This window comes from Artemia sp. Qi Xiang Cuo, chromosome 11 (genome assembly GCF_049724085.1).
Source record: "Artemia sp. Qi Xiang Cuo chromosome 11, ASM4972408v1, whole genome shotgun sequence".
NCBI lineage: Eukaryota > Metazoa > Arthropoda > Branchiopoda > Anostraca > Artemiidae > Artemia > Artemia sp. Qi Xiang Cuo.
In genome coordinates this window covers 24,036,700-24,053,864 of record NC_142804.1, presented here as the reverse complement: position 1 = coordinate 24,053,864, position 17,165 = coordinate 24,036,700, and the positions used below count along the sequence as shown (strand labels likewise).

At 33.5% G+C, this 17,165-nt stretch overlaps 1 protein-coding gene across 1 annotated transcript in view; it reads right to left on the bottom strand.

Annotated features, from left to right (window-relative positions):
• Positions 1-1,393: 1,393 nt before the first annotated feature.
• Positions 1,394-17,165, bottom strand: part of LOC148946782 (GTP-binding protein Di-Ras2) — a 104,427-nt gene continuing 88,655 nt past the window's right edge. The window contains exon 4 of the mRNA XM_089096601.1: positions 1,394-4,790. Coding sequence (XP_088952727.1) covers positions 4,515-4,790 — 276 coding nt within the window. The 3' untranslated portion in view covers positions 1,394-4,514. The remainder of the gene's footprint in view (positions 4,791-17,165) is intronic.

The window sequence follows — 17,165 nt, the reverse complement described above, 5'->3', positions numbered from 1 at the left end:
ATAAAGATACGGAAATGTAACTAAATAGTTTAATGGAGTTTAAGAACCAGGATTTCGGCTCTTGACCAGGATCCGATTACAGGAGCCACTATACAAAAACACAGGTTTCTTTTTATTCTATCTTTCTCATGTTCTGAAAAAGACCCTCCTTAAGAATGTGTTTATTGCAACATTCCTTAACAATTAGATTTTTTCTGAAATAGCCAGTATTTCAATAACAATTCGTCTACATTTTCTTTTCGTTTGATGTATGCCATTACATAATTTTATCTTACTTTCTACAAACCAGAAAGGAAATAAAAAGACCATTAGTTCTTTTCTGATACTAAAGAAAGTTGCGAGATAAGAAATTCTGAGCTTTATTTTCTAAATGAGAAAGTAACTTTCCAAATATATTCTCATCTGTAATTTTCAGTAGGAATACAGTTTCTGTTACAGACAAGTCTCTTTTTCAGGTAAAAATTCATATAAAAGACAGAAATGCACAAGGGTGATCACTAATTGCTCTTACATTTATTTTTATGTTTGACTCTTAAATGTTGTTCTTATAATGAATAACAAGGACCTCTAAGGCATAAGAACCTTATATACAAAAATAAAATTTACTGTCTGAGCTTTTTGAAAGCGTGAATTTTATGAGATGGCGCTGTAAAAACTGGGCAAGAAATTGGAAAACTCCAATTGGTTTCTGGTTTGTTCTTATTATTTTGATAGAAAAATTGGCGATTAGGCTATTACACAGCAGTGTAAAAATTGTTGCTAGGCTTACGCAACTTAGATATACGTGTATTTCTTGGATTTAGTGTTTTATTAAATTTAGGGTAGATCGTTTGTATTTAGTGAATGTACCCATTCAAGTGTATTTTTGGTATGCTCTGTTTTAAGTTCGTTTTTCTGATTTCGTTTATATTAAAGGTAGTGGATCACATTACCAAAAAACAGACGGCCAATGAGAGTCTACTTTGGTGGTCATGGAACCAGAACTGTATGCTTGGGCCTTGGAAGATAAGAAGGGGGTAAAGACAACTTGTGGACAGTTCAGCTTTGAGAACCAGCAGTGACAACTGGTTAGAGGAACACCGCTGGGAGAGTTTGAGCAACCTCCACCTTTCTATAATATACGGTGAGCTGGGAGAGTTTAACAATAACCTTCATATCAACTGTCGTCGATGAGTTCCAGTAACCTCCACTAGCCAACTATAGACGGTGAGCTTGGAAAGTGCAGCAGCCACTTCCAAATCAACGGTGCCAGCCGGTGCAAGTTGACAATAGCTCGGATTTTCTACGGCTTTAAGAAGACTGTTCACGAGTGTACTCTAGTATTATATTTTATCTATTAGTTCATTAAAGTAATTTTAGCAACATCTTTAGTAGATACAAATCCTGCCTACCACGCTACCCAAGGTCTTGTCCTCGTGGAGGATTGATCAACCCCCACGGGGGACCAATAAGACGGTATTTCTTTAGAGAAACACACCATGCTTCACAGCAGCATGAACTTAATATGTAGAAAAATGCAGGTCTGCAACGAGTCATCCGCATCCAATTCATTTATTAAAACTTCCTTATTATAAAACAGCCTGTCAAACAGTAAAGACCACCAATTAAATTAATGAATTACGCTACAATATTTTAGGATCATCCCCAGCGGTTAGATAATTTGATCAATATTTATTTTAAGTTGATTCGTATTGACTTATTTGCTTTATTTCCTGATGTGATATTAATCAATTTAATTTTTTGAATCGCTCGATCTACGGCGCATTTTAAATAAGAAGTAATCTAGGTAAAAGAATAAAAAGAATATTTTCAGAAGTATGAAAATAGAACATATTCCATGAGACCTGTATGCAAGACAAAAAAAAAAGAAAGAAAGACAGAGATAAAGTGAGTTTAATTATTGAAAAAGTTAAAAATGGACCAAGAGAACATTATGTAGTGAATAATATGAGAATTAGTGAATATGGCTGAATACGAAGAGTAAATATGAGAATAAAGAAAATTAGTGAATACATAATTGGTGCTGAATCAATTAATATTCATAATAAAGCAAGGCATTTTTGCTTGGGCCCACCCCCTTAAAATACCAAGATCTCTACAATTTTCCCGAAATCCCCTGCATTACTCACATAATTTGCCTGTGCTTTGCTGGCTTTTAGAATTCGAAAGTAAGGGTTATTTGGGTGAATATGATTGAAAAAAAACTTGAAAATATTTTGGAAATAATAAGGTTTTAGATAGATCTGTAAGTTTCCCTCTGTGTAGTTGCCCAATTGATAACTTTTATTTGAAAATCTGAATCACAGGTTGAAAAAACACAAGGTCTAAATAAAATATAAGAAGAAAATAGTGTACTCGTATATAGCTATAAAACCTCCATAGTGTATGTAAAATTATTTAAAAAGTGTGCTCTAGGTTTAATAAGGGATTTTTTTTTTTTTTAAGTAGTAAATTTCGGGATGTTTAGCCAATGGGAGGGGCTAATTGCCTACAAACACGCTCACAAGAAAAATCGAAAAACCATAATAATCGAAAGTAGAAATTTCCAGTAAACCTAAAGTCGGTTCTTCAGTAACTGACTCTTTGGATCTATATGCTGAGGCAGTAGCTTGGTAATTTCATTACCCAAGACATTTAAAGGTATCTAAAAACCAACGGTTTCTTCTAAAACCGTTACACCAGGAAAACAGAAATATCTATATCTAGAATAAAATCGGAAACAATTGCGTTAATATGCAACCTATACTCTCCCCCTTTCCCTATAAGAACAAAAATGTAAAAACATTATAATGAAACGTTTAATTTTGCTAGAAAGTATTTATGCTCTACCTTATATACAATATATGATTGTCATTATGATCAGGCATCATTATGATGCACGGCATAATGATCATCATAATGATGGTCATTATGTTATCTTTTCATGTTTATTGGTTACTGGAATTAGCAGGCCGCTTTCCCAACTTTAGATGTCATTGGGTACCAAAATTAGCAGACTGCTACCTTGAGTTTAATCAAAAAGGAGCACCGGCCTAAATATCGAAGGCCTGATTTTAGTGAGAACCAACAATTTCTACTTTCGGAAGGCAGAACTCCGAATATGCACAAATAGAATTCGCTGCTCTGGAAATAAGAACACAGTTTCTGGACTAGCAATGACAGGTTTGAGTCTCTAGTAAGGGTGTTGTCAATTGTAATATAAGAATTATCTTTACCAAATCAGATACTGGTCCAGGATTTATCAACTTATTCCTGGCTGGATAACCAACTAAGGAAAATGTTTTAAATAGCCACGAAGTATTCAAAAGAGATTTGTACATAGTATTCCATATTTAGTGGGGAAGAGAGGGTATGGAACCCCTAAACTTTTCGTTGCATGCGTCTCTGTTCCAAAACCAAGGGCACTAGCCTTTCTAAAGCACTCTTTAGATTGGCTAATAGCCTGCCTCTAGTAGTTTAGCTTTAAGCCATATTTCTCATTGAAGAAAATAACAATAATTGAAGTAACAGTAAACAAGAAGACACAAAAAAACAAGAAAACTGAATAGGGAGCCCAGCCTTGTAAAGTTTTGATTAGAGCTTAGTTATTTGTTTTATTCCTTTTTTCACCAGTTTCCAGCTATGCAAGAGATAGTTGCACTATCACTTTTCAATATTGAAGTGTGTATGTTTACGTAGTCTCTGTTTTTCTAGGATGAGGAAAGAGGCTGTACCCTTAAACCAAAATTTGGGTACACCACTGACTGTCGCAGGTGAAAATACATATCAAGTGAACTCCCTAGTATCTGTTTTTGTTCTTATGGAAACAAATTTGAATACTATTGGTCAGTATACTTTTAGGGTCGCAAAATTTATATAGATATTCGAAAACGAATTTTAATTTCAACTGCAAATACGGGGACGTCGCTTGTCTTTGTAAGAGAATTACACTATTTATGAATAAAACATACTATCTATGAGATATGCTATTTGTGGATTATTACAAAAATAAATTAAGAACCCTGGGTTATTTGTAACAAATAGTAAATCCGCTCTTAAAAGTGGTGGGATTTTACATTGAAAATAAGCTAAAAGTTTTCATTACCATTAAAACGATAGATAAATTGAAATGTTTGCTACTATACCGTGATTATCGCATGCTAGCCTCTTGCGGTTTGGCAAAAGTAATTTGTAACTCTTTTTATTTATTAAACTTATAATATGAGAAAACATTAAAGGCATAAAGCGATATTGATTTAGAATCGTCTGATCTTTCACATTAACAGATTTACGAACATCGCCTTGATTTTCTTTTATCCTATTTATATTCGGGACTAAAATGGAAAGGGCCCAACAAGTTCAACTGAAAATTTAACACATTTATACATACGAGGCTCAAAGGTGGATCCCACAACATTGTCTTACTGAATGAAAGAAAGTATATAGGAGTAGTAAAGTAAAAGATGAGTATTAGAGATAGCAAAAGTGACTTTGGTAGATTCACTATTATAGTTTAGACAGGGTCCCTTTAGACATCACATGAGCAAACACTTTTCTCTTAGTTTTTCAGCTGCTTCTGAACTGGCACTAGATTTCTTTTCTCCATCTAAGGAGATGCTCCTACTTTTGTCCAAGTTCAATAGCTCTTGGAAGAGCTCTTTGACATTATGGTTTGTTTTAGCTGAAGTTTCCATGAATGCACACTGCCATCTTTTGGCTAATGCTTCTCCTTCTGAAGTTTGAACTTCTCTTGCTTCCATTTCGTCACATTTGTTAGCCACAAGCATAACTGGAATATTTTCCATAGTAACCTAAAAAAAGTATGTTACTGTAACTTTTTTATCTTTTAGACACTTAATTCAGACTGCGTAATAAATTCTATTTTCTTCTCAGCCTATAGATAAAATCGAATCAAGCACAAAAATAAAAAAGAAAAGAAGAAGAAATCCGTGATCCAATCGTGAATTTAAGCCTTCTGTTCGAAGCACAAATGAAATATTTTTATGGAATTTTTGAATCGTCCACCAAATCAGTGTAGATAGAACCAGTATACTTGGCATCATGCCACCCATCTAAAAAATGCTTGTAGATTGTTACAGGTCTCCAAATGTTTTTTTTTTTTCAGAGTCTTATGTTTAAGAACGATGTTATGAAAACACCCAGGATTTTTTAAAGGAGGGGTATCTGAGTCTTAAGGTCAAAATCCAATATATATATTCTGATTTATTGCTTTGTACCCCATTTTTGCTACCCTGATATCAACATAAGAATTCACTTGAAGCATTCACGTATGATGAAATTGAGTTAGGCCTACTGATAAATGTAAGTTTCCATAAATTTGTTCTTTTTAATATAAATATTTTAATTTTCCCGGACAGCGTTGGATTCAGCCATCGCGGGACCTATCAGATTTAGAGATATAACACTAGAAAAATCATTTTCTTTAGGATACTTAACTGTAGATATTTTGCCGATCCTGTCCCATCATTTTCTTAAACTTAATTGGAGTATGTTTTAACATTGAAAGAGAACTTTTTTGCTGCAGTTTGTAGTACTTACTGACAAATATGCTCGCAAGACTATCTACACATTTGGAAACACGATTGTACTAAATTTTAATCAGTTTGCAATTTACAACCGTAAGTCCCTGGGCCAAGGGAGCCTTTTTGTAAGAAAAAAAAAGATTCGTCAAACGATCCCCCCAATACTGGGATTAAAAAAGGGCAAAAAGTTTTTCTGATTGGCTCAGCAAAGTTTAGATCCCCATGTATTTGTATCAGAAGAAACTCATTGCACAAGAAAAATGCTGGTTCCCCCCAAAACAGGCCATTTTCTTGTAGGGACGGCTAAAACCTACAGCCATAAATTTGTTTGCCAAAATGCTGGTTCCCCCCAAAACAGGCCATTTTTTTGTAGGGACGGCTAAAACCTACAGCAATAAATTTGTTTGCCAAAGGAATCCTCATACAGCGCAAAGTATAACTTGGATGGGCACAGGGGGCACAAGCCACCAAAATTTGGGGTAGAGAATGTTCTTCTCAATTAGCTTCGCACTTATTTACGAAAGTATGTAGGTCAGAGAACCCCTAATTATCCCCTAAAACATTAAGAAAATTTCATTTGCCTCAAAACTGGGTCCTAGAAACGACCAATAAAATTTTTTTCTGAACTGCTTGAAACTTGAAACCTCAAATCCCTAGTCAGTTGAACCCAAATGTTTAAAAAAACTCTTATTTGTAGGTACAGAGCTCCTTCAAATTGTTGTCAAAAAGAAGAGCAAAATGTAGTGTTTCTGAATGGATTGTTGTCAACTTTGAAGTTTGCACAATTTAAGAGCAAAATGGGTGCTGTTATATTATTACACCAGTAGGCTCCGGGGTTAAGGGAACCCTAATGTACTACAAACAGAATATTTGAGGTCCCTAGCTCCCTAGTGCTTTGCAGAAAATACAAAACGAAGCCCCAAAAAACAGGACGTCCTCTTGGGAGCAGGAAATTCCATAAGAAGCCAGCAAAATAAAAGGCTAATTTATAAGGCTAATCTCAATAGTTTGTCACTGGAAATGACATGGATAGATTTTAGTAGACAATTATAATTCTATAAAGACTCAAAGAAGCTTGGTTTAAGTAAATCGTTGGTTCTTAGAATTCTAGAGATAACGGAAAATATCCCAAGTTCGTTTGTTTGAGCTAATTTAGTAAATATACTTCATGTGATCTGTAAAGCAATAATTTTGTTCGTTTTTAGTTCCAACTTCATCTTTACTACTGCAAATATAACTTCTTTTTTTGGATTGTTTATAGTTTTTAAATAAGCAGAATTAACTGTACCAAAATTCCCTTCATTACCTTAGGCGATGAAAATAAAGAAATCAACATGATGGTTGTTAAAATAGGACATAAAATACAAGTTATTAATACTACCAGTTACTACAGTTATTAATACATTAAATTACTACCTTCCTTAAACTTTTCCACAACATTTGTGGCATTTTGCCACATAAGTAAAGAGTCAGAGGGATATGGTGTCAAAGGTATCTTGGGAATTTTACAAATGAAAAAAAATTGACCATATAATGTTTTAGAGGTAATTACTTGGCTAAAAAAAAAGGAGAGATAGAGAAGAAGAAAAGAACTGTAATCCTAATCCAGCAATTGAGATAAATGCGCACTTGAACGAGGTTTTACCCTTACTCATCTATCCAATTACCTAGAAAAACGGCATAACCGAACCGTCAACCAAATCGAAATGTCCAAATCCATGCATAGTCGTCATCAATAAATGTAAGCCGTTGTAAATTTACAAGCAAACGTACCTTAAATCTACCGAAATATTTCCAAATAGTAACCTTTCATTAGGGCTCATCAGAAGAATACCACCTTGCCTAAACGGGTTTTGACGCTTTACTTTCTTTACCCGGCAGAGTGGAGCGTCTACCATAAGATCTTTTATGGTATCCCTATATTAGGTAAAACTTGTGAAATACATGCACACTATTAAAACTATTCCAAAAATACATACAAAATAAGATTATTTCTATCCTTAATGGGATCCCTTGGGTCAATGAAACGCAAAAACAATTCTGGAACAATTAAAGACTATGGTCCGGACGTGAGTTATAAAACAAAGTGTTTTTGTTGGTATCTGGAACCAATTATAGATTTAAAGTCCCTCAAGCTGGTTTGGAAACAATATACACATACAAAATTCCAAAAAACAAAAGTTAAAGAGAAATTATATTAAATATCTTTCAGTATTTCTTTATAATTGTTTGTATATTTACCTAAAAGTTCATTGCCAACTAATTTTATTGGCAGAAAAACCTCCTAAAACCAGTTTTTGGCTAAGCGTTTTACATCTATTTTTAAAATCTGTATAATTACTGCAAGTTCTTGCATACCTAAATAATTGGGAATAATAAGCTGAATAGGTAATATTTGAACGTATATTACTTTCGAGGAATGGAAAATTAATTACTTCAAAATTAAAATTATCAGTTTTATTATTTATTTTAAAAACTAATTTATTATTATCTGAAATATTAATATTTAAATCTAAGAAATGGCCCGAGTGTCCTGTCCCATAGCTAGGCTCCAGAATTAACTCTTGTGGATATATATGTTTTGAAATCTCCATAAACTCCTCGCAATTTATTACTAAGAGATCATCCAGATATCTTTTATTATTTGAAAGGTAATATTTTTACATTACTTGGGCTATTTTTATTCATCATATATTCATATTATAATTGACTTAACAACAAGTCCGCTATAAATGGACTAGCATTCTCACCCATAGGAATGCCAATAATTTGTTTATATAAATTACCATCAAACCTTATAAAAGTATTGAGAAGAACAAATTCCAATAAATCGCATATCATATCCAAGCTATAGCATCTTGAACTAAAAGTACTTTTAAAGAGATTCGTCCATCCGGCTTTTTTGTTAAAAGTGTCAATTTTCAAAAATCCGATATTAGACAGAAGAAAAGATTTCTTATTGACCGTTTTAAATTTTTCGAATACTAAATTAAGTGACAGATTTGCATACAGAGTAGTAAAATCAAATGAATAGACTCTTTTAGCTGAAACAATAGCCAAAGAATCTATCAGTTGTAATGAATTACTAACGCTCCAATATGGATTAAAGTTAGAAAAATGTTTGATTCCAGAGCAATATGCTTTAAATTTATTTCTAATTTCTCTTAAAATTAAAGATAGGTCAGTGGCCGCAATTCTGGTTGGACACCTCACTGCCCCAGCAATAAAACGTGGTTTTGTTGGATTTTTATGAAATTTTACCGTCCAATATAAATAAGGAAACTTTTTATGATTATCATTAGTTTTAATATTGAATTTTTTCAAAATTCTATCTTCTATATTTTCAATTAAACTAGTCTCTTCTAGATGAGCCTTTTCGTATGTATTTTTCTATGTAATTCTTTTGATAAAATATCACAGTAGGGTTTCTGACAAATTATAGCAAAATTATTGCTAGCTTTATCAACTGGTACAATTACAAATTCATTCTGTATATTAGTAGAAAGGGGGGTACCAGCCCCACGATTCACCCCTGCTGCCATCTACAATTTAGTTTAACTCTGTCAGTACACCAAATATGGGCATAGAGTCCCTAGGGAGAACACGTGGTTAATGGGGTCATTGAACTAAATTTCCAATGGTCGATTTATTTGTTGTTTTGGTCAAGTGCACGCTCTCAGCGAATGTTATGAGTTTCCAGAAATAGGAAACAGTATTTGTTGTTGTTGTTGTTTTGGCCAAGTGCATGCTCTCAGCGAATGTCAAGGTGTCCAGAAATAGGAAACAGTATTTGTTGTTGTTGTTGCAAGTGCACGCTCTCAGCAAATGTCATGGTGTCCAGAAATATGAAACATTATTTAATGTTGTTATTGTTTTGGCCAAGTGCACGCTCTCAGCGAATGTCAAGGTGTCCTGAAATAGGAAACAGTATTTGTTGTTGTTGTTGTAAGTGCACGCTCTCAGCGAATGTCAAGGTGTCCAGAAATAAGAAACAGTATTTGTTGTTGATGTTTTTCATGGATGTCAACAGCAATTCATGTCTGTTTTATGGTTTTTGTCAGTGAGAATGGAAAAACAGTATTTTTCTCACTTTGATGGAGAATGATTGCATAATCAATCAATCTTGACATCACCTGTCAGAATTGTTTCCGGGGAAGTTAATTAATCAAGAAAATTGATTCCGGGTGAATGTTTTGATCTTAGCGATAAAGTGATTAGCGCGCGAAAGGTTTCCCAGTAATTTCAAATGTGAAAGCACAGAGATGTCAAAAACAAAAGGAACTCACTGAAATTACGTTTAGGGATTATTTGGGCGAAGCCGTTTTAGACATTTTAGGGAATTGTTTCGGCAAAACAGTTAGAAGCATTTTAAAAGATGATTTTAGAAAAGGTTTTAGAAGAGAATTTGAGAGTGAAACTCTGTGGTCGTTATATTAAACAAGTTGCATTTGAACAGCGTCGTGATATCCTCTACCCCGACCCAAAAGGCAATGTTCCCTATACCCCAACACTGAATGAAGACCACAGGCCCCCCAAAGGTTCCCCGGTTTCCGCGTAATTTAAAATAAGAGGTTAGGGTAGGTTAGGTTATGTAACGTTATGTAAGGTAATGTTATGTTAGGTTATGCTATGTTATGTTATGTTATGTTAGGTTATGCTATGCTATGTTATGTTATGTTATGTTATGTTATGCTATGTTATGCTATGCTATGTTAAGTTATGTTATGTTATGTTATGCTATGTTATGTTATGCTATGTTATGTTATGTTATGTTTTTTTCAAAGGGCATTTCAGAGTAAGTTCACTTTCAGTAGTGTTTTGTTATGATTTACCTTGTCAAACTTACATTCTATTGATTTTACAAATTTCATTTTGACTTTCTTTCATTCAAATGCAAGAGTTGGAATATTTAAGTAGTGTTTTGTCTTGGTTTACTTTGTCACAGTTAGATTCGCTTGATTTTTCAAAGTTAAGTTTGAATTTCTTTTATTGAAATGCAAGAGTTGGATTATTTCAGTAGTGTTATGTCGTGGTTTACCTTGTCACAGTTACATTTTCATGATTTTTCAAAGTGCATTCTGAATTTCTTTCGTTGAAATGCAAGAGATGGAATATTTCAGTAGTGTTTTGTCGTGGTTTACCTTGTCACAGTTACATTCTCATGATTTTCCAAAGTTCAATTTGGATTTCTTACATTGAAATGCAAGAGTTGGATTATTTCAGTAGTGTTTTGTCGTGATTTACCTTACCACACTTACATTCTATTGATTTTTCAAAGATCATTTTGTATTTCTTTCGTCGAAATGCAAGAGTTGGAATATTTCAGTAGTGTTTTGATGTCGTTTACCATTTCATACTTACATTTTCTCGATTTTTCAAATTTTATGTCGAATTTAATTCATTCAAATGCAAGTTTTAGAATATTTAATTAGTTAGTATACGTTATTTGCATTCCCACAATTAAGGTCTCACTATTCGCGAAGATTCATTTTGAAATTAACCCGCTCAAATGATCGAATTGGAATATTTCAGTTGCGGTATGTAATGGTTTACAACGTCGAACTTACATTCACTTGATGTTTCAAAGTTCAGTTTGAATTTCTTTCATTGAAATGCAAGAGTGGGATTATTTCAGTAGTGTTTTGTCGTGGTTTAACATGTCAGAGTTACATTCCATTGATTTTTCAAAGTTCATTTTCGATTTCCTTCGTTGAAATGCAAGAGTTGGAATATTTCTGTAGTGTTTTGTCATGATTTACCTTGTCAGAGTTACATTCTCTTAATTTTTTAAAGTTCATTTTGAATTTCTTTTGTTGAAAAGCAAGAGTTGGAATATTTCAGTAGTGTTTGGATGTGGTTTACCTTGTCACAGTTACATTTTCATAATTTTTCAAACTTCATTTTGAATTTCTTTCATTGAAATGCAAGACTTGGAATATTTCAGTAGTGTTTTGTCGTGGTTTACCTTGTCACAGTTACATTCTCTTGATTTTTCAAAGTTCATTTTGAGTTTCTTTCATTGAAATCCAAGAGTTGGATTATTTCAGTAGTGTTTTGTCATGGTTTACCTTGTCAAAGTTACATTCTCTTGATTTTTCAAAGTTCATTTTGAATTTCTTTCGTTGAAATGCAAGAGTTGGAATATTTCAGTAGTGTTTTGTCGTGGTTTACCTTGTCACAGTTACATTCTCTTGATTTTTCAAAGTTCATTTTGGATTTATCTCGTTGAAATGCAAGAGTTGGAATATTTATGCAGTGCTTTGTCATGGTTTACCTTGTCACAGTTACATTCTCTTAATTTTTCAAAATTCATTTTGAATTTATATCGTTGAAATGCAAGAGTTGGAATATTTCAGTTTCGTTTTGTCGTGGATTACCTTGTCACAGTTACATTCTCTTGATTTTTCAAAGTTCATTTTGAATTTCTTTCATTGAAATGCAAGAGTGGGATTATTTCAGTAGTGTTTTGTCGTGGTTTACCATGTCACAGTTACATTACCTTGATTTTTCAAAGTTCATTTTTGATTTCTTTCGTTGAAATGCACGAGTTGGAATATTTCAGTAGTGTTTTGTCATGGTTTACCTTATCACAGTTACATTCTCTTAATTTTTCAAAATTCATTTTGAATTTCTTTCGTCGAAATGCAAGAGATGGAATATTTAAGCAGCGGTTTATTGTGGTTTACCTTATCACCGTTACAGTCTCTTGATTTTTTAAAGTTAATTTGAATTTATTTTAATGAAATACAAGGGTTGGAGTATTTTTGTAGCCTTTTGTCGTGGTTTACCTTGTCAGAGTTACATTTTCTTGTTTTTTCAAAGTTCATTTTGAATTTACTTCGTTGAAATGCAAGAGTTGGATTATTTCAGTAATGTTTTGTTTTGGTTTACCTTGTCACATTTACATTTTCTTGATTTTTCAAAGTTCATTTCGGTTTTCTTTCATTGAAATGCAAGAGTTGGAATATTTCAGTAGCGTTTTGTCGTGGTTTACCATGTCGCAGTTACATTCTCTTAATTTTTCAAAGTTCATTTTGAATTTCTTTAGTTGAAAAGCAAGAGTTGGAATATTTCAGTAGCGTTTCGTCATGGTTTACCATGTCACAGTTACATTCTCTTCATTTTTCAAAGTTCATTTCGAATTTCTTTTATTGAAATGCAAGAGTTGGATTATTTCAGTAGTGTTTTGGTGTGGTTTACCTTGTAACAGTTAAATTCCCTTCATTTTTCAAAGTTCATTTTGGATTTCTTTCATTGAAATGCAAGAGTTGGAATATTTTGGTAGTGTTTTGGTGTGGTTTACCTTGTCACACTTTCATTCTCATGATTTTTCAAAGTTCATTTTGAATTTCATTTGTTGAAATGCAAGAGTTGAAATATTTCAGTAGTGTTTTGTCGTGGTTTACCTTGTCGCACTTACATTCTCTTGATTTTTAAAAGTATAATTTGGATTTCTTTCCTTTAAATGCAATAGTTGGTATATTTAAGTAGAGTTTTTTTGTGGTTGACCATGTCACAGTTACATTCTCTTTCTATTTCAAAGTTCATTTTGGTTTTCTTTCATTGAAATGCAAGAGTTGGAATATTTCAGTAGCACTTTGTCATGGTTTACCTTGTCACACTTACATTCTCTTGATTTTTCAAAGTTCATTTTGGATTTATCTCGTTGAAATGCAAGATTTGGAATATTTATGCAGTGCTTTGTCCTGGTTTACCTGGTCACAGTTACATTCTCTTAATTTTCAAAATTCATTTTGAATTTATATCGTTGAAATGCAAGAGCAGGAATATTTCAGTAGTGTTTTTTTGTTGGTTTACCTTGTCATACTTACATTCTCTTAATTTTTCAAAGTTTATTTTGTATTTCTTTCGTTGAAATGCAAGAGTTGGAATATTTCAGTAGTGTTTTGTTGTGGTTCATCTTGTCACAGTTACATTTTCTTGATTCTTCAAAGTTCATTTCGGTTTTCTTTCGTTGAAATGCAAGAGTTGGAATATTTCAGTAGTGTTTGGTTGTGGTTTACCTTGTCACAGTTACATTTTCTTGATTTTTCAAAGTTCATTTTGGATTTCTTTCGTTGAAAAGCAAGAGTTGGATTATTTCAGTAGTGTTTTGTCGTGGTTTACCATTTCACGGTTACATTCTCTTGATTTTTCAAAGTTTATTTTCAATTTCTTTCATTGAAATGCAAGAGTGGAATTATTTCAGTAGTGTTTTGTCGTGGTTTACCATGTCACAGTTACATTACCTTGATTTTTCAAAGTTCCTTTTGGATTTCCTTCGTTGAAATGCAAGAGTTGGAATATTTCAGTAGTGTTTTGTCATGGTTTACCTCGTCACGGTTACATTCTCTTAATTTTTCAAAGTCCATTTTGAATTTCTGTCGTTGAAACGCAAGAGTTGGAATATTTCAGTATTGTTTTTTCGTGGTTCACCTTGTCAAAGTTACATTCTCTTGATTTTCCAAATTTCATTTTGAATTTCATTCATTGAAATGCAAGAGTTGGAATATTTCAGTAGTGTTTTGTCTTGGTTTACCTTGTCACAGTTACATTTTCTTGATTTTTCAAAGTTCATTTTGAATTTCTATCCTTGAAATGCAAGACTTGGAATATTTCAGTAGTGTTTTGTTGTGGTTTACCTTGTCAAAGTTACATTTTCTTGATTTTTCAAAGTTAATTTCGGTTTTCTTTCATTGAAATGCAAGAGTTGGAATATTTCAGTAGTGTTTTGTTGTGGTTTACCTTGTCACAGTTACATTCGCTTGATTTTTCAAAGTTCATTTTGGATTTCTTTAGTTGAAATGCAAGAGTTGGAATATTTCAGAAGCGTTTTGTCGTGGTTTACCTTGTCACAATTATATTCTCTTGATTTTTCAAAGTTGATTTTGAATTTCTTTCATTGAAATGCAAGAGTTGGAATATTTCAGTAGTGTTTGGTTGTGGTTTACCTTGTCACAGTTACATTTTCTAGATTTTTCAAAGTTCATTTGAATTTCTTTCATTGAAATGCAAGAGTTGGAATATTTCAATAGTGTTTTGTTGTGGTTTACCTTGTCACAGTTGCATTCTCTTGATTTTTCAAAGTTCATTTCGAATTTCTTTCATTGAAATGCAAGAGTTGGATGATTTCAGTAGTGTTTTGTCGTGGTTTACCTTGTCAAAGTTACATTCTCTTGATTTTTCAAAGTTCATTTTGAATTTCTTTCATTGAAATGCAAGAGTTGGATTATTTCAGTAGTGTCTCTTCGTTGTTTACCATTTCAAAGTTAAATTATCTTAATTTTTCAAAGTTACTTTTGAATTGTTTTCGTTGAAATGCAAGAGTTGGAATATTTCAATAGTGTTTGGTTGTGGTTTACCTTGTCACAGTTACATTCTCTTGATTTTTCAAAGTTCCTTTTGGATTTCTTTCATTGAAATGCAAGAGTTGGAATATTTCACTAGTGTTTTCTCGTGGGTTACCTTAACACACTTACATTATCTTGATTTTTCAAAGATCATTTTAAATTTATTTCGTTGAAATAGTCTGGATATAATCTCATTATACAATAAGACCCAATTTTGATTCCCTACGGACTTATCATAGTCAACAGAATCAAGTCTGGATATAATCTCATTATAGAGTAAGACTCAATTGTGATTCCCTATGGACTTGTCATAATCAACATTTTTGAACTTGAAATATTTATAGTTAATTGACCAAACCTGTTTCATGCATTGACTGTAGGAGTCAAGAGCTGATTTAATCGTGCTATATTTGGTTAGCGGGGGTATTCACACCCCCCTTGCCAGTAAGTCCCTTTTGATGCTATTTCGAATGAACTGCTAATCCCCAATCCTCCCGAAGCGGATTTATAATCGAGATTTGTCATGGCTAATGTTACGCAAAAATCGTTCGACGAGTTCAGAAAAGTTTTGAGCGGAAAACTGGATTCTATTATTGCTACGCAGACAGAATTAAATAATAAGCTTGACGGAATTACTTCTGAGATCGCGTCGCTGAGAACGGAGGCTGCCGACCGAGATGTGAAGCTTAATAATTTTGAGAAAACTATCGACGAGTATGTCGACAAGTACCAGGCCCTGGAAAAACAGCTACTACTTATCGACGTGAAAGATCGCCGTCTGAACCTTATTGTGCATGGTTTACCGGCAGAAGAGCCTAACAAGAAAGTTGAAGATAGCGTCATTAAATTAGTTAGAGAAAAGCTGGGTGTAACTAGTGACATATCTATGACTAAGTGCTATTGGATTTCTTCACGGGTCTCAAACATCACAAATAGGCGCAGCAAGAAAAATAGCCGACGCAAGGAGTCCCCCGTATTTATTTCACTAAGCTCGGAGAGTGATGTCCAGTCGATCATGAACAATGTGAAAAAGCTAAAAGGTCGTGGGATTATAATCTCTACAGACCTGCATCCTGCTCTCAACATGATTCGAAACTCCCTACTCTCGAAAGCACAAGAAATGAAAGAGTCGAAACATATCGTTTCATCCAGAGTGCGTCATAAGGGTATTAACTTATGGCTAGAAGTGAAAAAAAGTGATTCTTCTGACTGGGAAAAGATTAATTAGTTTGTTTGTAGTGTATACGCGGACCATTATTTGTTTTATTTGTTTAATGAAATACGTCCGCGATCGAGCGATGAAACAAGTTCATTTTGTTGGTGTGTGTCATGATTGGGAAAATGACCACTAGTCAGTGTTGGTTTTTTTCTTTTCGTTGTTTTTTTCTTTCTTATTGTGTTCAGTGCTCAATGCGACTTCGACTTGTTAATTCTGCCATGCCAGATTATGCTTCATCGTCGCTATTCTTTTTTTCTATTTTCCAAAGGCCTAGAAATAAGGTTGTGTTTTTTGTTGGGGTGTTTTTTTAAGTTTTAGATAAGATATTTCAAAAGACGTGCCGTACTCTTCCACATCAAGGTTTGGTTGATGATTTATTACCGCATCACTACAGACTCCCACCAGACGGTTTGGTAAGCCAAAATGATTATGATTAATTCTGCTGGTGATGGGGCATCGAGTAGGTTGAGAGATTTTGAGAGAGACCCATTAGATTTAATAAAAATTCCTGCAGATTGTGGTTTTTCGGATGAGGAATATGATATTTCTATTAGATCCCTCCCTATTAACAAATATTTACTCCCTAATGAGATTAACAGACATGTTTCTCATGGTAGTGTGAGGGTGGCGAGTTTAAACTGTTGCGGGCTGATGAGTAATTTGGACCATTTATCTTCGTTCCTTCCATGCTGCCGAGTTGATGTATTAGCTGTATGTGAGACTTTCTTAAATGAGTCAACTAGTCACCTAGCGAATATTAACGGTTACAATTTTATTTCTAAGACTAGGAAGGACAGATCGAGAGGAGGCCTTGGTTTTTTTATTCATAATGATATTACTTACAGGATTGTTTCGGATTTTGATTCTATGTATGAAGAAATGTTGTTTGAATTTTTGGTTGTCGAGCTTGATTTTGGTAACGAAAAAGTGTTGTGTTGTTTGTTTTACAGACCACCTAGCTCTTCGGTGCAACATTTCATAAGTGAGCTGGAAGCGTTTTCTTCGATCGCAATCGAGCGAAGTCGGAAGATTATGTACATTGGGGATTTTAATATTGATATAAGTAATGCTGGT